This window comes from Phyllostomus hastatus, unplaced genomic scaffold, assembly GCF_019186645.2.
Source record: "Phyllostomus hastatus isolate PE091 unplaced genomic scaffold, TTU_PhHast_1.1 phas_contig_34, whole genome shotgun sequence".
NCBI classification, from domain to species: domain Eukaryota; kingdom Metazoa; phylum Chordata; class Mammalia; order Chiroptera; family Phyllostomidae; genus Phyllostomus; species Phyllostomus hastatus.
In genome coordinates this window covers 49,729,235-49,755,489 of record NW_025333857.1, presented here as the reverse complement: position 1 = coordinate 49,755,489, position 26,255 = coordinate 49,729,235, and the positions used below count along the sequence as shown (strand labels likewise).

The following is a 26,255-nucleotide window of genomic DNA, read 5'->3' as shown; positions in this document are numbered from 1 at the left end:
TAGTGAACCAGGGTTGAGTCTGTTGCTCCACGATGCTCTAATTATGGTCCCTGAAGCTTTTGAGGGAAGAAAAACCAGAATATTCTTTCTGAAGATCTTGTGTGCTACCCTGGAAGGTCTGATTTGCAAAACTAATCATCTTTGGACCAGTTTCTTACCCTGAACTGTTTGGGGGTTTTGGAGCTGCAGTTAAAGAAAGCATGGGTAGGGGTAAATACCTTCTTCTCTGGTCCTTGCTCCCAATGCATTGGCTTAGCTCCACCGAGCTGCTGGGCACAGGGCTGGGATGAAAACATCCCAGACATTATCTTTTCCCTTGAGGGGAGACAAGAAAAGCAAACACAGCTGGCATATGAAAAAGAGGGAAAGATGTGTGGTTGGAAAGCTTAGTAGGGGGTCTTGAGAGAATAATACCAATCCCGGGGAAGCTGGATGAAAAATCAATCACAACATTTCTAGGAATAAATTATTCCCTAAAAAGTAATTAGAAATATTAAATTCTCCCTCTCTCCAGCATGAATGGACATTGGCCACTGAGGAAACACAGTGGAGAAGCCGTTCCAGACCCAGTTGTCTGCTGGAGAGGGTCCACTTGGATCCTGGTTGCAGCAGGCAAAAAGGAGGTTGCTGGAAGCATTCTTTACAGCCACTGGGGTTCTTGATCATCTCCCCGAAACAGCGAATGTCTTGGCAAGTGAAATGAGGTGCGCTGTATGAAATAGGCCAGAGAGAGCAGGGGTATTTATGTATATGCAGCCCATTCTTTCTTCGTCTACACGTATTAGCATTTTTATTAGCAGCAACAGTAACAATTGTTCTGGCAGCAATCTCATGCATTTGCTCAGTCCTGGAGTTTCCAGAGCCTGCCATCACCCAGTGTCTCAGCGGTCCCTCCCTACAGCTCCAGAAGCAGGTGGAAAGGGAATCCCTGCCCTTTATGGGACAGGAAGCTGAGTCCCAGGGGGGTTACCCAGCTGCACCCAAGGCCTTGCCCGCTCTGACTGTGGGACCCTGGACTCTCCACTATAGACTGTGGCCCCCAACTTTATTGACCCAGTGGCTGTTTGGGGGTGTTAAAGGAAGGTAGCAACTGGGGCAGGTGCAAGGAAGTTTGCTAAAAAAGAAACCAAGTGTCTCTATGAGAGATTCAGTTCCCTTTCCTCCATGTTTCCCCTTTCCCGTTGAGTTAATTAACAATTGCAAATTGTTCCCAAGTGCTTGCACAGGTTTGTTTGTACTTTATTATTAGTGTGAGGAGTGTTTCCTGAGTGATATGAGAAAAAGCAGTTGTTCAAGTAAAATCTTTCTACAACCAACCCAGCAGCCCAACCAGGGGCCTTCCCCATAGCTGGATCATTGTATGACGGGGCGTTGCTGGAAGTCACGTTCCCAGGCAGCCTGGGAGCCGGGAGGCCCTGACGGGCCCTGTCCTGGACCGCCCCTGCACGTTTGTCCATCTGTGAGCATGCTGAGCATCTCCCGGTTCAGCCTTACCCTAGGGGACTTACCATCTCCCACGGGAGGTGTGGAGAACCCAGGAAATGCCCATCATGACCAGCCCTGGGCCCATACTGGCCTTGACAGAGCTTTTACAGACCATGGCAACATGAGAAACATAGGGATGTTTTTCTGTGAGCTAACATTGTTAGTTTCAAGGAACATACTTGACTTTGAGGTGATGCTCTTCTCCTCCTCCTCATCCTCCTCCTTCCTTGTTATCCTGTCCTTTAAAAAAATTAAATCGTAGTGTTAGAAGATGTTAGGATTCGTTTGTTCACTTTGCTTTGTTATTTAATGTCCTTGAAAAAAACCCTGACCACCTACAATGACATTCTGATCTGTTGCTGCTGCTGTTGTTGTGTTTTGTGGAATTGTGTGTTCAGTGGAGCCAGGACCCTGGGCACTGCCATTTCTGGCAATGTTCCAGAAGCGTGTGTGTGGTCCTTAGCGCAGGGAAGAGGTAGTCAGTCCTGTGTGCTGGCGTCAGGAAGGATTTGGGGCGGAAAGGGATGTCGGAGCTGAGCCTTGGACGGCAAGGTGAGAGCGTGCTCCCCGGGGAGCACGCTTTCTGGGAGGAGAGGCTGGTGAGCGAGGACGGGCAGAGCTGAGATGCCCCTTGGAGCGCCGCCTGCTAGCGTGCAGAGGGACTTTGGGCTGGGAGAGGGGAGGCCCGCGAGGTGTGTGTGGGCCAATCTGGGAGGCCGTGTGTGTCAGGTGAACGAGTGTGCACTGAGTGCTTTTGGACATGGAAAGGGCCATGCAAGCCTTTGAGCTGAGAGTGACACGATCAGCTTTTCATTTAGGGAGACCACTCTGGAGAGAAGGTGAATGAATAGCAGAGCGGGAGGGAGCAGGCCTGGCAGCAGAGGGACCTGCCCGTGGTCCAGGGAAGAGAGCAGGAGGCCAGACAGGAGCACGTGGCAGTGGGGGCACAGAGGATGGCATGTTCCACAGCTACTAACCACTAGAACCTTCAGGAACTGACGCTGGATGGGTGTGAAGGGTCATGCAAAGCTGGCGTCTAGGCGAGGACCTGTAGAGGGGAACGTTAGTGCTAATGCCGATGAAGATATCAACAACAATGATAGTGATGGCCAATGTTTACTGAGCCCTTACAGGTACTGACCACCTGCTGGGTGCCATTCCTCCGTGGAAGGCTTCCAGAGAGAAAGCGGCTTTCTTAGACTCTGAACTTATAGCCTCTCTCTCACCTACCACGTCTTCATTGCTCCTCCTGGGACACTCACTGGGTTTAAGGAGAAGGTGTTGAGTCCGGGTCTGGGCCTGTGGGTCACCCGTCTGGAGACACGAAGTCTGGAGCTGAGAGCAGGTAGCAGGGATGGAGGAAGGGACTCAGAACCATCCCCCGAGGGCAGTGCTGATGCTGTAGGAGGGGCGAGATCACTGAGAAACCCTGCCTGGGAGGACGGGCCTTGCCCAGCAGAGAGAAGAGGGGCTGTCCTGCCTTGCCCGCCCCCCATGCCTCTCCCCTAGCTGTGATTTGGGCGTTCAGTTCTGTGTTTCCTGCAGGAACTCCTAGGATCGTTGAAATGAGGAAAGGGGAGATTTCAGGGGCATTGTGGCCCTTTCTTTTCCTTTTGTTTTTTTCTTATGCTTTTTGTGTGGATGATTTCAGGAACCTATTACAGTAGGAAGAGAGGAATAAACAGCCTCCGTGGAGCCATCGCTCAGTGTCAGCAGTTACCAAGCGTATGCCTGCCTCTTTCTCAGTCTGCCTCCTGGCCTCAGACCCCTGTGCCCAGGCGTGCTCTGCTTCGGAGCCCCGTCTCTGCCCGCCTCCCCTACCGCCTCCTCCAGCCGGCCTGGGCTGGTGGCTTTCTCTCACAAGGTCTGGTTTGTGTTCTGGGTTTACGTCTGAGCCTCTTGGACTGGTTGCACCATGTCTGTGTGACCTGCACCGAGCCCATCAGCACTTGCTGTGCACGGTGTGTGAGGGGCCCGGGGCCACATGCGCCATAGGATGGGGGGCCACCTGTCAGCCTGGCACTTAAGGTGCTACACCCTGAATGTTTGTGTTCCCCCTAAACTCATTATGTTGAGACCTACTCCCTGATATGATGATAACAGGTGGGGCCTTGAGAGGTGATTAGGTCATGGAGGAGCCTCATGAATGGGGTGAGTGCCCTGTTAAGAAGACCCTGTTAAGAAGGGGTGAGAAAGTTCTCTCACCCCTTCTGCCACGTGAGGACACAATGAGAAGGTGGCCATCTGTGACTCAGGAAGTGGGCTCTCATCAGACACCGAATCTGCTGGTGCCTTGATCTTGAACTACCCCGTCAGCTAATCAACTGTGAGAAATTGGCATTTGTTGTTTAAGCCACCCAGGCGGTGTTCACTGTAGCAGCCCAGACAGACTGTGGCGCGGGCCACTGGTAATTCAGCCCCATTCAGCACAAAGGAAATTCCCAACCCTCTCACCTGTGTTGAAACTGCAGGAATACACTTGTTTGCTGGGACAGTTTATTGGGTTTTAATTTTTCTGTTGTCCATTTGGCCAAACCATCAAGTGCCTGGACCTCTTTTTAGGGTGGAGCTTTCTCTGCTGTGGAGGGCGGCCTAGGGCTCCAGTTGTAGGCCCTCCGCAGGGCTGGCCCAGGTCGATGAGGAGGACCACCCTTGCCAGGGCAAACTACCTCCCCAGCTCTCCTCTACTGGCTGCCACTCGTCTCCTGAGCTACTGAGCCCTCTGCTGAAACAAAATTTTCCAGGTGCCCATTGCCTAAAATCTGCAGAAGGGAACTCTCCTGGTTCAATGGTGGTGGGAGGCTGGAGCCTGACCAGTGGGATCACGCCACGTCAGTGCTTAGAGGGGCCTGCAGAGGAGCTGAGTTGGAAACCCCTATGGAGTCCTCACCCTCAAGGCCCCACCTGGAGCAAGACCCACCCCCCAATCTCCCACCGCTGCTCCAACGACTGATGCTGCTGTCTCATCTCATGCCCAGTCTGGCAGCATGGTGCCCAATTCTAGTTCAGGGGCAGGCCCAAAAGACATGGTCTAGGCATGGTTCTTGTCCGCAGGTGTAGCCCCTTCCCAGGGGCAGGTGCGCCAGCCATGGCAAGAGCCAGCTGGTTAGTAAAAGGCAGAGTGGGACCCACACAGGGGACATGTGTGCACTGTGAGTAAAGGAGAAAGTCCTGTCCACCCCACAGGACTGTGGGGGCTCTGAGGCTGAGGAGGATCATAACACCGCCCCACAAATGAACTGCGTCCATGACCACTGGATGCGCCTTGAGGCCCTCATGTCAGCTGTGTTGAAAGGCACTCTGGGCCCTTGACTGTCTGTGGCGTCTGAGCCCCTGGCTGGGCCCTGCCACCACCGCTGAGAGTGAAAGTCCCCCTCCGCTCCCCGAGGTAGATCTGTTACACAGAGATTGGTGGTGCACGGGTTTGGGGGTTCTTTTTTCTTTTTGCACATGTGAAGTTGTAGTTTTTCAGTAAACAGTAGTTAAAACTAACATACACAAAGAGACAACAATGCCACGTTTTAATTTATTTATTTTCAGCTGACTGCATCAGCCAGCCTCCTCGTAAAATCCCTTTGTTGCCTCCTGTTGTGAACCGTATTAACAATGCGTCTCCCCGTGTGCTTTTACATCCCTTCTGTTTCTAGAGAACGTGGGGGACTCGGCGTGGGTGGATGTCAGGACGGGCTACTGTGCACTCCGTACCTGCAATGTAGGGGCTGCGTTTCCTGGGCCGTGGAAAATGAACACAGTCCTTTCTTCCTTCCAATTCAAGAGCCGCCTCCTCTCAGAAGCCACTTCCAGTCTCTTTAGTCCTGGTCATTGACCTTCCTAACTGCCCCCCAAGAAATCCTTAAAGCAGGGCAGGCAGATGATGTCATCAGAAGTGCCCACTTCAGCGCTTGGCATTTAGAGGTGTCCGTAAGTGAGCCCTCTTTCCTGCCCTCCCCCAGCGACGCGCCGTTCCCCTCTCCTGGCATGGTGTCCTTCCTCCTTCCTCCTCTGAGCATATTGCTGGAAGTTTCCTTGTCTGTGCCGTCACCCCAGGTGACTCAGGGAAGTACTGCCACCTCATCCTTGGTACCCCCCCACCCCAGGCCTCATGAGGTCAAGGCTAAGTGCATTGACAGACAGGCTGGCTCCACACCCAGCTCCTCTTCTGCCGTGTGTCCTTGACTTGGTTAGTTAAAACTTTCTGAGCCTGTTCCACATCTGTAAGTGGGGATGCCGCGAACGTTCGGGTCCATGAGATGATGTTTGTGTTTGAGTTTAGGATTTGCATTGCCTGTGAGGAGTCTTCAGAGTTGAGAACTATTATTATTACTTCTGTTGCTGTTATGGCCACCCTGGTGGGCGCTCAGTCCAGGTGTCTTATCCCTGGGGTGGTGTGTGTGGTCGCAGAGTTCCTCGTTTAAAAATAAAATTCGGTATGCTCTCTGGTGATGCAGGAGAATCCAGCACATTCTTTTGTCTGTTGTAGAGCAATGTGAACGGAATCTTGGTGGGTGAGGGAATCCCAGGCTGGCAGGGGCTGGGGGAGTGTCTGTGTAATTGCAGAAAAGCCGCCCCCCTTGGGTTCTCCAACAGAAGAACACGGTGCTCAGCTCAGAGGACCTCTGTGAGCCCTTCCTGACCTGCTTGTCCCTAACACATGAGTATCTGGGGACTGAGCACAAGCTGGGGGTGGACCCTCGTCAGCTCCTGGTTGGGGAAGGCAAAGCAGCCCAGGGTTTTCTGGGAAGTTTGGAGATGGGGACAGCCCTCCCTCGGAGCTTGTGTAAGCCCTGCTTTTGGGCTTTGGGGAGTGGAGCTGCCAGTCCCTGTGTCCAGCACTAGCAGGGGTGCCTGGTGTGAGGGCCCTCCTGTCTGCTGTTCTGCGGGGGAGGGTCTTCACAGAATCCGTGAAGATGCCCCTCCACCCAGGGAGGCGGCTGGTGGAGGATGTGCCTGGCAGAACACAAGTGCAAGGATGGAGATTGGGTGCAGGGTCGGGAAGCCTGGTTGTCATGTCAACAGATTGGCCCGAAATAGAGAGGGGCGGGTCCCCATATGGTGCCTGTCGTGACCACACCACCTGCTTCTTCCATCGCAGGGATGAGGCCGGACCAGGATTGGAGAGGAGTGAAAGTGGGGGGACTCGTGAGGATTTCCCCCCACGTGACACTGTCCTGGGGTCTCCATTGCTGTTCAATGTGCAGCCCGAGAAGGGCACTCATAAACCAGCACCCACCCCGAAGGCTCCTGGACTCCTTTTATTCCCCCGGTGGCGGGGGCGAGGGGGGGCACTGTCAGCAAGCATCCCCAGAGCTCCTCGTGCACGTGGGGGTCAGCAGGGCTCCTGAGGAGAGTGAACCCATAGCTGACATTTGTCAGATGTTCACTGGGTGCCAGGCTCTCTTCCTAGAACTGTGCAGTAACTCACTGAACTGTCGTAACCACCGTATGCAATAGACATGGTTATCCCTACATATGGAGGAAGGGGATCCATGGAGAGGTGAAAGGTTGCCCAAGATCAATCAGCTATTAAGTGGGAGATGTTAACCCAGGCGTCTGGCTCCAGGGTCAGACCCTTGAAACTGTGCTACAACCGTGCAGGACATAGCCCCGAGCTTAGAAAGCCACACGCCAGAGCTTGTCCTTGGTCATTTTCCCCCCAAGACGGTGCTCAGTGAGCCGAAGGAAAGGGCATCTCACTGAGCGAAGGCTTCTGGAAGGAGGCAGGATGCCCTGGGCTTGGCCAGGTACTGAGGGGAGGTACATGGCTGTGGTAGCAGAAGCCACATGTGGTCTGAGGCATTGGGGGTCTGTTGCCAGGTGAGGGTGAGGGGGGTCTGGGGCCTGGGGTCTGGTGCCTGAGCGAGTGAGGGTCTACCCCCGCTCGCTCAGGGTCTTGCTGTGTGCCCTGGGCAACGTCCTTCTCTTCTGGCCACTCGTTCCCTCGGGAGTCCAGAGCGGAGGGCAGCGAGGCACGGAGGCCTCCAGCTTCTGACCGCACTCAGGCCGCCCTCCACGTATGAGGCTGTTTTGTGCTTCTGTGTATTTGCTTAGCTCCACTGTGGTTTCTCTTTAGTCTCTCCGTAGAGCAGCGTTTGGAAAACCCTTTCCTGGCCTGGCAGGAAACAAAGGTGTGGGCTCCTCTCTCCACACCGAGGCTCGGCGTGCAGGGAGGGTGGATTTCTCTCCCATTTTACAGAGTAGGAAACTGAGGCCCATGGAGGCCATGAGACCCGTCCTGGGGAACATGTTACCTTCCTTCCTGCTTGGGTTTTCCCCCCAAATTGTGGTAAACTATACATCACATCAAATTGACCATTTTTAAGGGGTTGAGTGGCATTCAGTGCTTTTCCATTGTTGTGAAACCACCACCACCATGCATTCGAGAAGTTTCTCATTGCCCACACTGAAACTCTGTGCCCATTAAAAATAACCACCCCACCCCCCGCCCCGGCAGCCACCACGCTGCTTTCTGTCTCTGCGAGTCTGACTGCTCAAGGTACCTCCTATAAGTGAATCATTTGATATTTGTCCTTTCTTTTTTGTCAGCCTTATTGCACTTCCTGCTTGCTTTTAAAAACATTTTTTTGGAAAAAACTACATTCAAATAATTTTTCAAGCCTCAGGAAGGATCTGTTAAACCTAAAAGGAAAACAAAGTAACAATTTCACAGCCAGGTGGGCTACTCAGGGAAAAAACCATCATCATTTTTTTCTGCATGAAAATGAATAAACCCTGAAAAATCCTCCTGTTCTGTTTGCATGATTTATGAAGGTAGTTTTCTCAGGTAAGGTGCCCGGGGCCCCCAACCTGGGAAATGGCCCAGGAGGCCGTGGCAGGTGTTGATGGAGTCCTGGGGTCAGCTTGATGCGGGGGCCACAGGCACCTCACCTGTGCCCTGTGTCTGAGCGGGGCTTCCCTCACGGGGCATTTCAGCATTGCTCCTCTGTTTTACAAAGAAGAGGGGTGCAGGGCTGAGTCCCCCACCAGGGCTGGGACGGGCTGCCCTCTGAGGGTCTGCATCTCCCCCTGCCTTCCAAAGGCCACTGCTCTTGGAGCTGTGCCCCCTCATGGTCAAGGTGTCCTGCACAGGGGGTTCCCTGGAATGGATCACACCCCTAAGTGCACTGGTCCCAAACTGCCCCTGGAAGATCCACAGGAGCCTCCCCTGGACTCCACCCCTAAAATGCATCCTCCTCCTGGAGCCTCCCCGACCCCTAACCGGCACTTCCTCCCTAGGGCCTCAAAAGAATTCCTTCTCAGGGAGCTTCCTGCTCCCCTCTCAGCGCTGGGTGGTACCTGTTTTCTGGCCTGTTTCCAGCTACGCTTCACACTGAAGCCTCTCCGCCCCATTTTGCAGGCGGGGGTGGGGGCTTCACACCCTTCAGAGTTTGGGTGCAGCTCTAGGCACCTCAGTCTGGGCGGGCAGTGCCCCGATGGGCTGGGGGCCCACCTGACAGATCTCAGCTGTGACAGGGGGGTTGGGGGGCACAGGTGAGATTTGCTACCTGGGCATACAGGCCTGGGAAGGCACATTAGGACGTCAGACATGGAGGAGCTGAGTCTGGGGGTGGGGTGTTGAGAGGGGCACACAGCCAGGCCCAGGGCTGCCTGTGCAACCAGGGTCCCTGCATTCCACCTCCAAGTGAGGTCAGTTCTGTGCCCATGGGGTCACACGGCCGTGGGGACGGGGCAGAGGAAGCAGGCCCACAGGGTTGGGGTGCCGGGGAAACCCTCCGAAGAGGCCGCTGGAGACAGGTGTCAGCCTGCTGTGGAGAGGCGGGAGCATTTGTGACAGGACTGAAGAATTGGGAGTTCCCTTGAGCAGAATCCCCTGATCACAGAGACGTGTGACAGCGGCCGAGCCCTCCCCCGTCAGCCAGGGGAGTGACCACGGTGTCCCCAGCCAGAGGACAAGAGAGACACATAATTAACTCCAACTGAGCAGCTGCGGGCGGAGGGCGGGCCACCTGAGGAATGAGTGTGGTGGCGGCCACGGCGGCGGTGGCGATCCGGGTCTGCAGTCTCCCTTCCTCTCCGAGCAGGTGCCCAGTGAGTGGGCACAGGCAGGATCTGCGTCAGGCCGTGGGGCCACCAGGGAAGCCGGGCCCAGCTCGGCCCGTGTCCCAGGAAGGACTGTCAGGTTCAGGGATGCGATCCCCAGGGAAAGTCATGGAGTGGGCAGCCAGCCAGTGCCTCTTGGCACTGTCCCCAGGGCCCCGCATCCCCTGCTGGCTTTTCTTCCTCAGTTCCTCCAAGTGGTGGCTGGTGTTGTCCATTCCAACCAAACCAAAACCAGAACTCCCTAAGGCCCCAGAATAAGGTGCAACCCCTTGTACTGGTGCTCAGAGCCCCCCAAGGCTGCCCCAGCCTCCCCCCAAGCCCACCTCCCGTTCCTCCCATTCCCCCACTGAGTGCTCTGCCCCAGGGAACCAGTTGCTATTCCCCAGACGGACCCCGCTTTTCCTGTCTCCTTGCCCCTCCTCCTGGAATTTCAGGGTTAGAGTCTATTGCTTTCCTCAGTGAAACGATCCCTTCTACAGCATCCCCCTGCAGCCTCTGCCAGAGCACCCGCAGCGGCAGGCGGCCCGCTGCTTCGCAAGGCGCTGCACTGGTCTCTAGACAGCCCGGCTGGTAAGAGAGACGGCCTGGGCTGGAGTCCTGGCTTCCTGACTTACTAAGGGTGTGACCTCGAGCTTGTCAGTTCAGCTCCCTGGACTTGCATTTCCTCCTTTGTTAAATGAAGGGTGATCACGGTGTCCATGCCATAAGGTCATTGGAGATATTAAAGGAAAAGTACATGTTCACTGATGAAGGAGCTAATGCACGTAAAGAATCTAGCGCAGCGCCTGGCACGTAGGTCAGGGCTACAGAGATGTAGCCGTTATGTAGAAAGTGAACTAAAATCTGGCCTGGACCCCAAACCCAACCACAGACTGTCAGGGCAGGAAGGGGCCTGAGAGATGGGCTGTGGCAGTCATTCGGGGGTTCCCCGACTCCTAGCTGTCCTCTCCTGCTGGCCCGTTGCACCTCATGTCCCTGGGACTCGGGCGGGGCCGAATCTGCCGAGCGAGTTCCATCTCACTGCTCGTGGAGCCTCTCCAGACTTTTCCCTTCCCTGCTCCCCTGGCAACCGGCAGCACTCAGGATGGCAGCTGTTCCGTCAGTTTGGGCCCCTGAGTGACTGTGATGTGTCACACCCGCCTCCCGCCTCGTGGAGAGAGAAGTCAGCTTCTTCTGGGGCGTTCCATTGAGATTTCTTTTCCCCGCAGCAGATTCTAGCCTCTTCTGACTGATACGCCCACTGACCGAAACTTCTTGTTTTAGAAGTGATGCCCCGGGGAGGAGGAGGTCACGTGGCCAGAGAGTGGTAGGTCCAGGGCCCTCGGCCAGGCCCATCCTGTGCGCAGTGTAGCTGGCTTTGTTATCTCTTTGGTGTTGGCCTTCCTCACCACTGAGCTCTTGTTATGGAAGCCACTGAGGTGACCCAACTCCTGGGTCTCATTGACGTCATGCCCTGGTCATACCCAAGCCTCCGAGCCTCTTAGTTCTCGCACCCCTGAGCAGCGAGCTCCACTGTGGACACGTCCGTCCCGGGGGTCCTGGGGCGGGTTTTCCACCCAGCCACCCACCTGGATCATTGCCCCCACCTCCCACCTGGCTTCCTTCTTCCCAGTCAGGCCTCCCCACGGCAGCTGTGCCGGGGCATCCGTGCGAAGCACAGCCTCTGCCTGGGCACTCCCCGGATTCCAGCTTCCGTGGTGACTCCTGCTGCCTGGAGGAAAGAAACCGCCCCTGCCTGGTGCTCAAGGCTCCCCAGGGTGCTGCTCCACCCAGTCTGACCCCACCCGTCCTTTCCCCTGCCGCGCCCCTCCTCACTGTGGGCTCCTGCCATGGAGGCGCACTCCGCTGCTCCTGGATGCCCTGCGCTCTTCACTCCGAGCCCTTGCTCCTGCCAGCCCGTCAGCCTGCGTGCTCTCTGGTCACTTCCGTCTCTTCCTCCCTTCAAGGCTCAGCTAGAAAGCCACCTCCTCCAGGCAGCCTCAGTGCGATTTGAACATTCCTTCCTCTTCTCACGGCCTTGCTCCTGCCTTGCATTGTGCTTTTCCTTCCAGTCTTCTCTCCCATAGTGAAATGGGAGCTCCCTGAGGGCCACGGCCCTGGGCGACCTGCCCTGTATCCCCAGCACCCAGCCAGGGTCTGGCTCTCCATCACCTGCTTGCATGAGAGTTCACGGAACAAACGAGTGTTTGATCCAAACCTTTGCTACATCATGTAGCCCACCTCACTAAACTGTTTCTTTCATCTTCTCCAGAGGGTCGGTCAGCGCCCTGAGGGCAGGAAGCACGTCTCCCCCATCTCATGCCCCCTACCTGGCCCAGGCCCCCAGCGATGTTGAACCAGGGAGCCCCTTAGAAGCACGTGGGAGTGGGGAGTGGAGATGGCTCCCTGGCACCCGCCCATGGCGCTATCTCTCCTCAGCAGGTGGCCCGGGCCCCGAGCCCAGGAAAAGGGCTGACAACTTACAATATCTGTGTGCACCGGTGGAAAAGGAGCGCCCCCCACACCACCGCCCCCTCAGGCAGCTCGCATACACTTTGCATTTATGACCCTGACTTTTAAAAATGTCACACCTGCGCGTGCTGGGGTACTTATTGACAGCTAATTAGAAAACGCAGTTTGTATCTATCCGTCTTGGAAAAACATTTTGTAAATTGGGTAATTGGATTTACCGGTGCAGAGGGGAGATGTGTGGTACGCTCCATCACGCCCAAGTAACACAGTCTGCAGCCAGCCAAGAATGCAGAGTGACAGCTCGGGGGAACACGGAAATGCCAGCGTCTCCTCGGTACTCGGGATGGACAGCCGGGCCCTCTGGAGACTTTTGGAAGCAGATGGTCTGTCCATCACCCCGGGGAAAGGGTGTAAAAAACTCAAGACGGCTGGAGTTAATAAGCACTTGGGGACCAAGATACGGCTAGGACTACTTTTACTTCGGGCCGTCTCTGCCGGTGGGGGCTGCCTCCGCCAGGCGGCAGTGATTTTGCTGGCTTGTGTGCGTGAAACACCTGTCTGGAGCCAAGCCCTTGGAGGAGCACCGGGTGGCGGGGAGTGAGACGGCCCCAGCACAGCGGATCTGAGCACCTCTGCTTATATCCCTTAAATCCTGGCTTCACGTCCGGGTCTTAGATGACAGCGGGACATTTTTTACACGTGCAGCATACTTTTTCCATACCCCTTTTTTGTCTCACTTTAAATTCTTTTCACCTCTCTTGAGTAGTTTCCCAGATATTTTGATTTCTTATATTTCCCAATTGTTTCAGTAGGTGATTAGGAAGGCCCAGGACTTGATGCGGCCTGGTGGCAGGCACAAATGCCGTTGTATTCCCGTGGTTTCATCTACAAAGGTTTTCCTCTGCTCGTGTCATAGCCAAGGGCAGGTCAGAGGGGTGTGTTGGCTGGGTCTTCTGGGAAGCAGGTGCCCAGACAGAGTCGGGTGCCCTGGGGGGGGTGGTCTGTGAGGGCAAAGGGGGAGAGAGCAGAGAAAGGCAGGTCTTCAGACTGGGGGGCGGGTCTGACCTGAAGGAACAAGAGGAGAAGGCCGCTCAGGCGGGTGCTCTGAGAAAGCCTCAGCCAGACGAAGGTGCTCAGAGATTGCGCGTGGTCGAGTCCCGTGCTGGCCAGACCCAGTGAGCACCCGTGCCACCGCCATGCTCCGTCAAGGGTGGGGGCCGCCTGGGGAGGGTGAGGCATGTTCTGGAGGCTGTACTCCTGGGGCGGCCCTCCCCGTGACAGTTTCTCTTGAAGCAGTGGCGCCCCTCCCTGACGGCCACAGGGGTTCCAGGTTGGGGCAGCTCCACTGCTTCTAGGTCCTTGGAGCCTCCCTCACTCACTCCGTGGAGGGAAGAGGGAGCACTGAGTGCCCGTGGGTGGTTTTATCAGCCCATGGCAGCCGTAGTGCACGTCACCTTTGCTCGTGCGCCATCGCTCAGAACTCCGTGGTCACATCGAGTTGCACGAGAGGCTGGGGAATGCAGGCTGTCTGCGGCCGCGGGGAGGAGGACACCACACAGACACTGTGGAGCGCGGGTCCTGGAGCCCGACTCCCTGGCTCCGAGTCCCAGGGGTGCCCCGAACTCAGATTGCTGACCTCTCTGACCCTCTGTTTCTTCATCTGTTAAAGTGCACGTGATAGAGGTGTTGTGAGGGTCGAGCTGATGTGTATAATAAAGACATCAGAATAGTGCTGGCCCAGTAAGTGCTGCAGAAGGGCTTCCTGTGTTGTTATTACTCTTCTTGTTTCCAAATTTAATTTGTCAGTAAATGTTTCTTGAGTATCTACTCTGTTCCAGGAGTTTGCAGATGTCACAGGGACTTAGTCGATGCCTAGAAGATGCTTGAATGAATTCATTTCAATGGAAGAACAATAAAGTGTGTGTTTAATCCAGTTGGCTAATGGGCTGGGCTAATTTTTATGATTTAGCCATAATAAATGTAAGTTCCTGTTCTTTGGCTCAGAAAGTCAACCACAGAAGAACAGAAAGAGGGAGATACATGGTTAAGAAAAGCCTACCCATTTAAAAATGACTTTCTGTCTTTATAAAAGGGACGTGTGCTTTAAAAAAATTGAAGTAAAAGCAATAGGTATAAAGAAGAGAGTGAGAAAAGACCCTCAAAACCTCACCATCACTAACAATAGATGACCCTTACTCCAGATGGCTTTCCGTGCCTGTGAGTAGAGAGATGGACAGAGGTCGCTTCAGCAAAGGAGGTCGTTACTGCTCACTGTTTGAAGTTGGTGTTGTGTTTTGCTTGTTTGACTGCAACAGGAGAAAATAAAGAAAAGTGAATCAGAGGGTGCTGATCAACATTAAGCAATTTTGCCTTCACTACAGACTGTATTTGTTTCTAAAATATCTGAAGGGTAATAAAAGATTATGAAAAGCAGTGAGGTTAGAGTCCCGGCTTTTAAACTCCAGTTTTCAATTTTAGATCGTATCGATTCAAGTCCTTCAGTGGAAGAAGAGGAAATTAGCAATTTTTACAACTCCTTTTCCTTCCTCCGCCTCCTGGAGTTTATGTGACACTATCTTCCCGTTGCCCGTGGTTTCATGCGAAGTGGGTCCAGTGCCCACAAACCCACCTTTTCACCACGAGCCCACCATGCCTGAGGTCTGCGTTTTGATCCCTCTTTTGGTCGGCTGAATTTTATCATCAAGAAGTTTCTTCTTCTTTTTCCTTCCCAAGAAAGGTTACACGTGCTGGTTTGGTAGTGCGCCCTGACAGTACGCTCTGTGGGAAGTGGTTGCCAAATAGAAGGACCGCAGCCTGAGGCTGCATTAATAGAGGTCTATGCTTAGAATGCAGGAGGTGGTCATTCCATTCAGGATAGCGTGGTGGCTGGGTGTGCGCTGAACAAACCAATAAGGAAAAGACAAACAACACCATAGAAAAACGGGCGAAGTCACCAGTCCGAAAGCGTAAACACAAATGGCTCATAAACATGCAAACAGATGGCTCATCCTCGTTTACTATCAAGAGTATAGAAATTGCAAGGATGTAGCAAATACCCACAAGAGTGGCAAAAGTTAAAGCTGCAGGGATATGCAACCGTGGGATTGCTCAAACACTGCTACCGGGAGTGTAAGTGGGCAAAACCACTTTGAGGAAGTGTGGGGAACCCTGCAACTCAGTGACTCCGTCTCCAGGTTTGCCCCGTAGAGAAGCTCTGCCCGGTGCTGGGAGGCACATGGGCAGAGACGCGTTCAGCCGGCTGGCCGACAACAGCAGCCGAACAAAACACAGGCACTGCCCAGGAGTCCTTCCACGGGGGAATGAACAACAGCAGCAACAAAGCGGTGGCATACTGATATGATGGAGTACAACACAGCCATGAAAAGGAATGAACTGCTCCTCCATTCAGCAACAAACATCCCACAAACATAATGTGAAGCCACAAAGGCAATTTTGGGGGAAAGAACACAACTTAAGTCCACTTATGTATACAGTTAAAAACAAGTACAATTTCATGTTAGAGTGTTTAAGAAACATATACATATGAAAAAGAAAAGCAAGGAAGGATACACACAAAATCCAGACTAGGGTTCCCCTCTGGGTGAAGGAGGGCTGTGTGTGCACCCAGGGGCTGCCTCATAAACTGGGTGCTGGGTATCCTGCATGTTCCTGTTACCACTTCCATACCTTATACACATTATATGGATATGGTAGGTTCTTTTCTATGAGGGAAATATTTCATAGGAACAAATTCTTATTTAAAAATAAAACAGTGCTGCCCTGGCTGGGTGGCTCGGTTGGTTGGAGCATCATCACATGCACCCAGAAGGTTGAGGGTTCAATCCCCCATCAGAGCACATACCTAGGTTGCAGGTTCGATCCCTGGTTGGGGTGCACATGAGAGACAACTGATCGATGTTTCTCTCTCACATTGATCTCTCTCCCTTCCCCTCTCTCCCTTCTCCCTCCCTCTCCCCCATCTTCTCTCTCTAAAATCAATAAAAACATATCCTTGGGTGAGGATTAAAACATTTTTAATAAAATAAAATGAAACAGTACTCTGAAGTGACATTGCCTGAGATTGAATCCTTACATCTAAGTGACCTTACGCAAGTTATTTAACTTCTGTGAACCTCAGTTTCCTCATTCTGAAATGGAAATAATAATAGTGCCCACGCTGTAATAATGTTCTGAGGCGTGGATAGGATGACTTCTGTGAAGGTCTGTGTACCAGGACTAAGTAACACACAGTGAGTGCACGATACATGTTAGTTCATGATCTGCGCCGAGCAGATGGGGATATTTGGGGGTTCGTCCTAGAAATATCAGTCCTCAGAGCCTTCCCAGAGAAGAGCCCACAGATGAGAAGGCTGTGAAGCCACACTGCACAGGGATGGTTAGAAGGAAGCCCCACCCTTAGCTGGCACATCGTTTGTCAGCAGACAAGACGTCTTCTAGAGTCAGGCTGACTGAGATCAGGTACATGCAGTGCTCCCGTGGGAATGGGGGCTGGTAAGAGTTCTGGGGAGTTCCAGAGCAGGCACAGGCAAACTCTGGCCCGTGGCCCAAACCTGGCTGCTGCCTGTTTTTGTCAATAAAATGTTATTGGAGTGCAGCCACACTCACTGGTTTACGTATTGTCTGGCTGCTTTATGCTGCAGAGGGTTGAGAAGTTGCAAGGCCCACAAAACCTAAAATATTTACTATCTGGCCCTTTAGGGTGAAAAGTTGGCTGATCTCTCTGCTCAGAACTAGAACAGGGAATGCAAAAAGAAGGGTGATTTCAAGACCCACACAAGAACTTTCTAAGGAGTGGAGCCGGCCGGTGATGGATTGGGGAGGGAGGGAGACCCCTGCCCCCCGAGGGAGTAAGCAGCTGCTGGCTTCTCCCGGAGTGCGATGCACAGAGGGGACGTTGTACTGGGGGCAAGTTGGGCATGTTAGCTCTTAAATTCTCCTTCAGTTCTGAAATTCTGCATGGAGCTACTCCCAGTTTCAAATTGGTTGTTATTAACTCTGACATTTTCTTGGCATTCTTGCATCTTAACTCTTAGAAATGAAACTCCTTGAAATTTTTAAGTCTAAAAAGTACCCTAATCTTTAAAAATGGGATTTAAATGAAAATAGATTTTATTCTAGAGTCCCAATTTTTTTCATTTAAAAACTGATTTTCATGGCTTTTAGATCTATTCCCATTTGTAGGTGCTGAATCTTAAGAGCCTCTGTGTGCCAATTGTGACTTCTCTGTGACAGGCCTGTCTTCCTAGGGAAGGGAGAACCACTGGACATGAGACAGCGGGGAGGAGTTTGGAGGTAGTGACCAAGGGCTGCTGCAGATGAGGAGTCGATGAAAATACTGGTGAGAAGGGAGGCCACGGTTACTGAGGGCCTACTGTGTGCCAGAGCCCATGTCCAAGTGGCCCAAATGTAGGTCAGAGGCTGTGGCTGGTCATCCAACTTTGAACTCTTGCATGAGAATATGAACTGTGATAGAATTGCCTCCTCATCTGCCTGTTGGTTACAGCCACGCCAACTGTCAGAATACCTTCTAGAGCTGAGTGGGGGCGAGTTTGTCGTGGGAGGTAGCGGGGTGGGGGGTGGAGTAAGAGAACATGATAAAGCCCATAGCTTTCTCCCAGGACACGAGAACCCCCTTACAGGGGCTCCAAGAGCAATTTATCAAAAGCCAAACTGCATTTCTCAGAATGATGGTTTTGCCCCTTGAGCTCACTGAGAGCTGCCTGACAGACACCGTAAATGGGGGATAGAAATGCTTCAACATTTTCCTGGCTCAGGCAGGGACCGGTCCTAAAGAAGAGGGCGATGGTGAACAGGCATTAGGGGAACATCTCGAAGTGCAGCGTTTAGGAAGGACTGAAACATGAAATACAGGGGAGATTGACTTCCAGCCCAGCCGAAATGACAAATTCTTGGGAGATGGCCCGGTGAAATGTCTGCCAGGAACCCCTCCCGGAGCTCCAACTCAGAATTTCCCCAGTGATTTGGTGAATTGACCATCAGGCAAACTGACGTGTAACTGATGTATAACTGACATGTAGTAGGTTAACATTCAGTGAGCAGTGGCCTGTCCTGTGTGTGCTCAGGCGACTGGCTCAACCAGCCTTGTCTGCAGGATGCTCACCCACCCTTCTTCTTCTTTTTAAAAAATTTTATTTATTTATTTTTTAGAGAGAGCAGAGGGGAGGGGAAGAGAGAGGAGGGAGAGCAACATCACTGTGGGAGAGATTGTTGCCTCTCACAGGCCCCCAACCAAGGACCTAGCCCACAACCCAGGCATGTGCCCTCACTGGGAATCAAACCGGTGACCTTCCAGTTCACAGGCTGGTGCTCAGTCCGCTGAGCCACACCAGCCAGGGCTCATGTGCCCTTCCTGAGGCCAAAGACAAAAGTCATACATAGGCAAGAACCTTCGGGGTTATCTCCTTTGTGGTTTCCTTCCTTCCTTCCTTCCTTCCTTCCTTCCTTCCTTCCTTCCTTCCTTTCTTTCCTACTAGCATTAAAATCCTGATTTCAAATTAAGTATTTTCTGGAAGCTTGATGCTGCATAGCGAATAGATATGAGGAGATCTGCTGGCTGAAGGGAAGGTGAGGAGCCCAGAGCCCCTTTCACCGGCTCCAGAATGTCTCTGCTGGGTCCTGGGGTCCTGCGCAGCACTTTGGGTTTTGTTTTTGTTTTCTTCTTTTCACTTTTTATTTATGGACTTTAGAGACAGAGAGGAAGGGAGAGAGAGAAACATCCATTTGTTGTCCCACCTATTTACACATTCATTGGCTGCCTCTTGCTTATGTGTACCCTGACCAGGGCTTTATCCTGCAACATTGGCCTATCAGGACAAAGTTCTGACCAACACAGCTTACCCAGCCAGGGTCCGGGCAGCACTCTGAAAACACCCAAGCGGGTCCAGCCGCGAAGGCTCAGCTTTGATCAGGGAAGTCGTCTCTTTGGGACACTGATCACATCAGATAGGAAGATCCAGTGTTGGAGAGGAAGACGAGGGAGGCAGCACTGAGAATGGGACAGATCTGTCCAGTGCTCTCCGGGGGAGCCAAGGAAGTGAGCCTGGTGCCTAGTAGGTTGTTTCTCCTGCCTCAGCCCGAGAGTGCTGATGAGGAGGAGGCCTGGGCTTCCAGCGTCTTGCTGGTCCTTTCTGGAACACGGCTAGCTTTAACCTTCCCTTTGCCCACTGAGCTGCATTCTCTAGGTTATGGGGAAAGCTCTCAGCTGGAAGTCCCGGAATCCCTCCCGTAACCCTGAAAGGACAAGTCCCTCCACACTGAGGGCAAGGCTTCAGCGTCTGCATCTGGAAATGAGGGTGCCCAGCTGGCTGGACTAGCGAAGCCCATGCTCGTCGGCCTCTCGCAGAGTGAGAAAGACTGAAGGGATGGGCTGGGAATGTGGTCGCGGAACAGGAGCTGGCACAGAGTGGGTGGAACACTTCTTCTTTTGTCACGCTAGGACATTAACAACAAAATCTCCCTACTGTCCATAATTTAAAGTAGCCAAACACTTTAACACCCTACACACCATGAAAGATCTCTACAAATTAAGGAGAGTTCTTTCTACAGACTACATTTAACTTGAAGGGAGAGGTCATTCTTATTTTTCTGATGTTGCTATGCCATGTGAGTTGTCTGTGGCTGCTGTCGCAGGTTACCACACACCTGGTGCCTTAAACCACAACTGAGTATTGTCTCACAGTCCGTGGGGCAGAAGTTCAGGCACTGTGTGGCCCTGCTGGGTCCTCTGATCGGGAAACAAGGTCAAAGTCAAGGTGAGCGGGGCAGGGTTCTTAATCTGGAGGCGCGATTCACTCAGTCTGTTGGCAGAATTCGGCTTCTTGCAGCTGTAGGCCTGAGGTTCCCATCTTCTTGCCGGGCGTCCCCCTGCATCTTCAAGCCAGAAAAGGCCCATTGAGTCGATCTCGTGCTTTGCATGCCTGTTTCCCCCTCTGCTCCCAGCCAGGAGAGACCTCTGCTTTCAGGGCTGGTGCAATGGTGTTGGGCTACCCGGGTAATGCTTGCAGGTCGGCTGTTTGTGACCTTGATTACATCTACAAAGTGCCTTCGTCGTGTAACATAACATATTCAGGAGAGTGGGACCAAGGGGTGAAGTTTATGGGAGCCAGAATTCCGCCCTCTAAACCCAGCCTGGAGGAGACTGAGTCAGTGAAACATTTTTGGGCATTGGAAGATTCTTCCAGCTCAGACGCTACACTGGTTATCAAATATTCTCAGGTTTTCGCGTTGACGTGTTCAGAAGTTGTCTGTTTGTGAAAAGCCAGGGCATCATTATTGATACAGAATCTCGCACAAGCTGGGTACTGGGGAATTGTTTGCTGAGCAAACAAGTATTAACTAGTTCATTGTTGCTAATATTACTTTAATGCACCTTTGATTATAAATCTTGTGGCACTGTATTATCATTGTCATTAGCTACAGATTAGAAAACAAGCTAGAATCATTACCAAAATGTATTAAAACGGGAAATGATTCAGTAAATCACGATAGAAACAATTAAAACATGAACTGCTCTGTAGTGTCTGCCCCTGCTCTGCGGTGGGTGGGACGTGTCACGCTCAGTCAGGGACAAGGACAATTGCTGGACAGCCCAAGAACCAGCAACTTAGTCTTTCCTCCTCCCTCCCTGCCTTCCTCTCTCTCCCACCCCTCCTGCCTTTCTGTCTTTTCCTCATTCTCTCTCTCTTTCTTGGCAAAAAAAAAAAAAGTAATAAGTTGACCAATTAAAAATTAAATCAAAATTAAAAAATGGGAATTCTTTCTTGAATTGCGATAGGCTACAACCCAAACTCCCTGGTGAGCCTTAGCCCAGGCTGCTTGGCCCTCATCACTCAGCCTCAAGCGCTCCACCCCCAGAGCCCTCCCTGGTCATTCCCCTGGTGGTGTCCACAGCCTGGACCTGCCTGCCCCCAGCACTGAGTGCTGTCTGCCGTGTGACGTGGCCACCCATGCCCCTGTCTCACTGCTTCTGCCAGACGGGGAGCTCCCTGAGGCCAGGAACTGTGTCAGACTCATTTTCCTGTCTCTCCCAGCACCCACCCTGGGTCACAGTCCCGAGTCTCTCAAATAAACAAGGAAGGAGCAACAAATGCTAGCCCACTCTGGTCTCACATTATGGTCACTTATGGGAAGGGAGGGGGAACAGAAAGAAAGAGGAAGGCAGAGAATGGAGAGTGAGGCAAAAGTCAGGAGAGAGACAGAAGCAGAAAGGGAGGGGAGAAAGTAGCTGTGGGGAGAACATCAGAACTTCCGCTTCAGGCAGTCAACAGATTTTCCCTGAGTCCCGCCGGAGGCCCTGTCCGAGCTCCAGGGAGACAGCAGTGAAAGCAGCCATAACCATCCTTGCCCTCAGGGGCCTTGCATCCTAGCTGAGAGGCCTGCCAATCAACAGGCAAACAAAAAAATAGAAAAGATGATTTCAGATAATTTTAGGAACCACATCAGGGCAGTGCAGAACGTGGCTTTTAGTAAGCGACTGGGAGCGGGGACCATTTAGGGAAGGAGGGATCATAACAGCTTCACTGTGGAGGTAACAGCCACACCAAGACCTGAATGATAAAAAACAGCCAGTTCTGTGGGGAACCAAATGAATGTTATTCCTGGAGAAAACAGCAAGTGCAAAGGCCCCGGGGCAGGAAGGAAATGGCTTTCGATTTCAAGGAACAAGAAGGAGGCCGGTGAGACTGTACTGGACGAGCACTGGGAATGGGGAGGGGGAGGAAAGTCAGGTCAGAGTGAGACGGAGGCCAGGCCTTGTGGCTTCTGGCATCCGTCATGCAAAGGAGGGTCAAGAATATCATACCAAACTTGTAAGTGATACAAAGTATGCAAATTATACAGACAGCCAAACACCTGGAGCATTTTGCAACAGCCCTGCCCGAGGGTCCTCTGGCCTGGGGAATTTAAAGCTCAGACATCTTATAATTCTCTAAAACTGGTACATTGTACAGGTTTTGAGTTATTTTCTTTTCTGTCCCCAAAGGTTATAGTTGTATTGCCCTGTAAGGCAGTAACCAGTTTTATATCTAACTTAGCAATTTTATCTCCTTTCTTATTTTTCCATTCACTGTAAAAACCCCTGTCTCTTAAATTTCCTTTTGACTCCATTTTGCCGTCCTGCAGGTTCCCTTATTCATGAGCTAAGTAAAAGGGCAGCGTGTACCCACTATTGATTTTCCTGAGAGTGGCGTTTCTAACCTTCTGAGAATTGTATTCTGTGAAGAGTTTGGGTTTTAGGTGCACGGAAAGCAGCGGAGTGAGAAGGACTACTTTATGTTCACAGAGGCCCTCAGGCTGGTGGAGGCCAGTGGGCTGACCTGGGCCCCACGGGGAGCAAGAAGCCCAGTGAGGAGCCAGAGCCTCTGTCCAGGGGAGAGCTGACCGCGGGGCCCGATGAGAGAGGTGGAGGTGGGGAGGCAGGGGAGCGAGCCGTCCTGACTGCCAGCACCCGTGGACTTGCTCCTCGTTCGTGTCCGTAGTAGATCTCCAGGGTCTGCTGTCGTGCCTTTCCCCAAGGCGCGCTCCTTGGCAGGGGCCAGGTCCAACCTCTGTTCCCTGCGCGCCTAGCCCGGGCTGACGCAGAGCTGCGTTTGGCAGGTGTCTGCTGAACCAGTTCTTCCCTTCAGCATGTCTCCTCCTTCTCCTCCCCCTCCTTTTTTTAAATTGTGATAAAAGATACATAACATACAATACGTTTTTAGGTGTACACAGAGTCACGTGGCCTTCAGAGCATTCACACTGTTGTGCTGCCGCCGTCACCGCCCCCCTCTCCAGTGTTTCCACCACCCACGCTGAGACTGTATCCATAAACACTGACTCCTCCTCTCCCCTCGCCCCGCCCCTGGCGGCCGCCATTCGTTCTCTGTGTCTGTGCATCGGACGACCCCAGGCACCTCATACAGGCGGAATCACACGGTGTTTTCCTTCTGCATCTGGCTTATTCCCTTCACACAATGTCCCCGAGGTTCATCCAGGTCGTAACTGTGTATCAGAGTTCCCTTAGTTTCCCAGGCTGAGTGACGGTCCGCCGTCTGTGTCCGCCGCAGTGTGTTTCCCGCTCATCGTTGATGAGCACGTCCGTCGTTTCTACCCTCTGGCTGCTGCGAGCACGGGTATCTGTTGGCGTTCTCGCTTTCGGTCCTTTGGGGTATGTGCCTAGCAGTGAGATGCTGGATCATGTGGTAACTCTACTCAACCATCTGAGGAACGGCCAGCCTGTTTTCTGCAGCAGCCGCACCATTTTGCATTCCCACCACTGATAATACGCAAGGGTTCCAGTGTCTCCGTGTCCTCGCCAACATTGGTTCTTTTCCGCTTTTTTGAAAATCACCCTCCCAAGCGTAAATGGCCATGGAAGGGGAGGCCCCACTGTGAGGCATTGGGGAACCAGGATGGGGGTCGGGGGTGCCAAGATCACGCTTCACGGAGCTCACAGCACAGACCCGGGGCTGGTGTGACGAGAGGCCCCGCCGGTGAGAGGACTGAAGCCCAGAAGGCTTCTCACGAGGCACATCTGTTCGTGTGAATCCGCTGTTGGGCTCTTGCCCCCGGGGAAAGCTGTTTCTAATTCGGGCTTCTCTTTCTGTGTGTTGCTCCCCAGTGTGATAACGCGAAAGGACTGAAAGCCTTCTACGACGCAATAAAGTACGGGCCGAACCACTTGATGGTGTTCGGGGGCGTCTGTCCATCCGTTACGTCCATCATCGCAGAGTCCCTCCAAGGCTGGAACCTGGTTCAGGTAAGCTCCAAGCCACCTTCTGTTGGGGGACTATCTTGAATGGCCACCAGTCTTTTGCAGGAATGGTCCCTTGTCCAGCCTGGTTCCTAAGTTTCCTGACATAGGCCCTGGCCCATCCTTTCCTGTGATTGCACAGCCTCCTGCTGCCCCCACCTCCCGGCCTGACCTTCTGGTCAGCCCTGGCATGGCCACCACAGCGGGTCTCTCCAGGGTAGCCCCAACACCACCTCTCTGCGTTTGAAGTCTTGCAGTGACTCCCTAGCCTGACTCTCAGGGCCATCAAATTCCAGCCAGTCTGCCTGTCCCGTGTCATCTCCTGTCCCTGCCACACATTCCATGGCCCAGCCGCTCCAGACAACTGACCGCTCCCCCGATGCACCCTGGACTTTCAAGCCTCAGAACCCCGCTCTCTCTTTCCCCTTCCCCAGATGGTTCTTCATCTGTTCCCTCTCAAACCTCTCTTCCCCACTGGAGTTCTCCTGTCCACTAAGACTGCCTTTGTCCTCAGTTAAGCCTTTCCTGGGGTTCCTGGCTGATTATTTACTCTTCACACTGGCAAATGTTATGCACAGCCCGAAGTTCCACCAGGGTGTGCATGGTCTGTTGCAGGCAGAACTCACCAGTGCAAGCTAGCTGTTCTTTGGAGTGCGAGAGAGGGGCATGGAAAGCTGTGGCCCCCTGGGACGAGTGGTTGCCCATGCACACGTGTTACTTCTTTGCCTCCCCCATCCATCCATCCACCCAACAAACATAATGGGCAACTTGCTGTGCCTAGAATGTTGGTAGACACTGGGGGTGGAGTGCTAACCAGGATATAGTGCTAACCAGGACAGGATAGTGATAAAGTCTCTACCCTTTCGAAGCTTGCATTCTAGGAGGGAGGCAGGCAGTAAGCACACAAACAAGTAATAATAGTGAGTTAACACTTATATAATACATACATCACGCTTGCTGCATACCAGGCACTGCTCTGAGCACGTGTATGTATTAACTCGTTTAACCCGTATACCTGCTCTGTGCTGTAGGTACCATTGTCATTCCGTTTCATAGATGAGGAAACTGAAGTACACAGGAAAGGTTACTCATAGCCACAGCTCCTGAGTCACAGAGCCATGGTTTACACTCAGGCAGTCTGGCCCCTGCGGTCAGTCTGTGGCAGGCAAATCGGGCTGTCAACAGGGTGAGGAGATAAACCGCGGCTGCCTCGGGGTAGGCAGAGAAGTCTTCGCGGAGCAGGCAGCATTTGAGCTGAGGCCTGGAGGGTGAGAAAGACTGGCTGGCGCAGAGCACCCGTATTTGGGGGCGGAGCGGCCAGTGCAGACAGCCCGTGACGGGGAGAACCTGGCGTGTCCGGGGAACAGGAAAGAGGGCAGTGGGGCTGGAGCATGGCGGGTGGGTTGTCAGGGGGTGAGAGTGAGAACGAAGAGGCAGGCAGGAGCTGGGCCACAGGGCGGGGGATCCGGCTTTGCTCTGCTTGCTTGAGCTGCCTGAAGACCTCTGGGTCTGGCCCCGTGCGCCTGGGGTGCTGGGAGTGGAGGGGAGGTGGGACCAGCCGTGGCAGAGGTGTGAAGAGGGAGGGCCGCCCACTCAGCCCAGGGATGAGGAAGGCTTCCGCGGGAGGTGATGCTGAGCTGGCTGCGAAGGAGGAGAGGGTGTTGGACAGCTGGAGGCACGGAGGAGAGCGCTGCTGGCAGAGGATGCCGGGTGTGCGAAAGCGGGAGGTGGGAGTGTGTGGGCTTGGGCAGCAGTGAGTCATGCGTGGTGGAGCACAGACCAAACCACTGCATGGGAGCCGGCCCAGCTCCGTGTGCCCCGTGAGCCTGGCTCCTGGCCCCGCGGTGCCTGTCGACAGCTGTGAGACCCTGGCCAAGTCACTTCCCTTCTCTGTACCCGAGCTTCCTTTCCTGGATGCCAGGGAGCTCTCTACCCACCCTGCGCACCACTTGGAGCTGCCACGCGAGCCTCAGTCCCTCACCCCTAAATGTAGTCAGGGTCCCAAGAAGACTGACCTCGCAGGGCTGCTATATGGATTACATGATTAAAAAGGGATTACAGCTGTGCCTGGCACCTTGCAAGCACTGTGTGTTTCTGGTTTTGTGGTTGTTGTCACCCGTGCCCCATCGCCTGTCCTCCCCAGGTTGAGCACCCTGATTCTTAGCACCCCTGGTCTTTCCCGCAGCACAGTTCCCGCCACCCGAGACATCTCACTCTCTCCATATCCAGTGTGTCAGTCCTACCCATTCTGAGAGCCCCAGCTTCAAATGCTGCCTCTTCCAGGAAGCCATTCCTCACTGCACCAGCGAAAGTAGCCCTTCTAGGAATTTTTTCCCCTCACCACCCCGTTTACTTCTAGTCGGCCTGTACAGCTGTCCCCCACACTCTCTGCCGGTCGCTCCCTCAGGGCTCCGCAGAGGTGAGGACATGTGTAGCTGGGCTGTGAGCTCCTTGAGGACGGAACCTGGGCCTGAGTTACTCCTCTTTTTCC

General features: G+C 53.3%; 1 protein-coding gene across 1 annotated transcript in view; it reads left to right on the top strand.

Moving 5' to 3' along the window:
* Positions 1–26,255, top strand: part of GABBR2 (gamma-aminobutyric acid type B receptor subunit 2) — a 329,379-nt gene that overhangs the window by 75,434 nt on the left and 227,690 nt on the right. Inside the window, exon 2 of the mRNA XM_045840918.1 lies at positions 23,633–23,770. Within this exon, the coding sequence (XP_045696874.1) occupies positions 23,633–23,770 (138 nt within the window). The remainder of the gene's footprint in view (positions 1–23,632; positions 23,771–26,255) is intronic.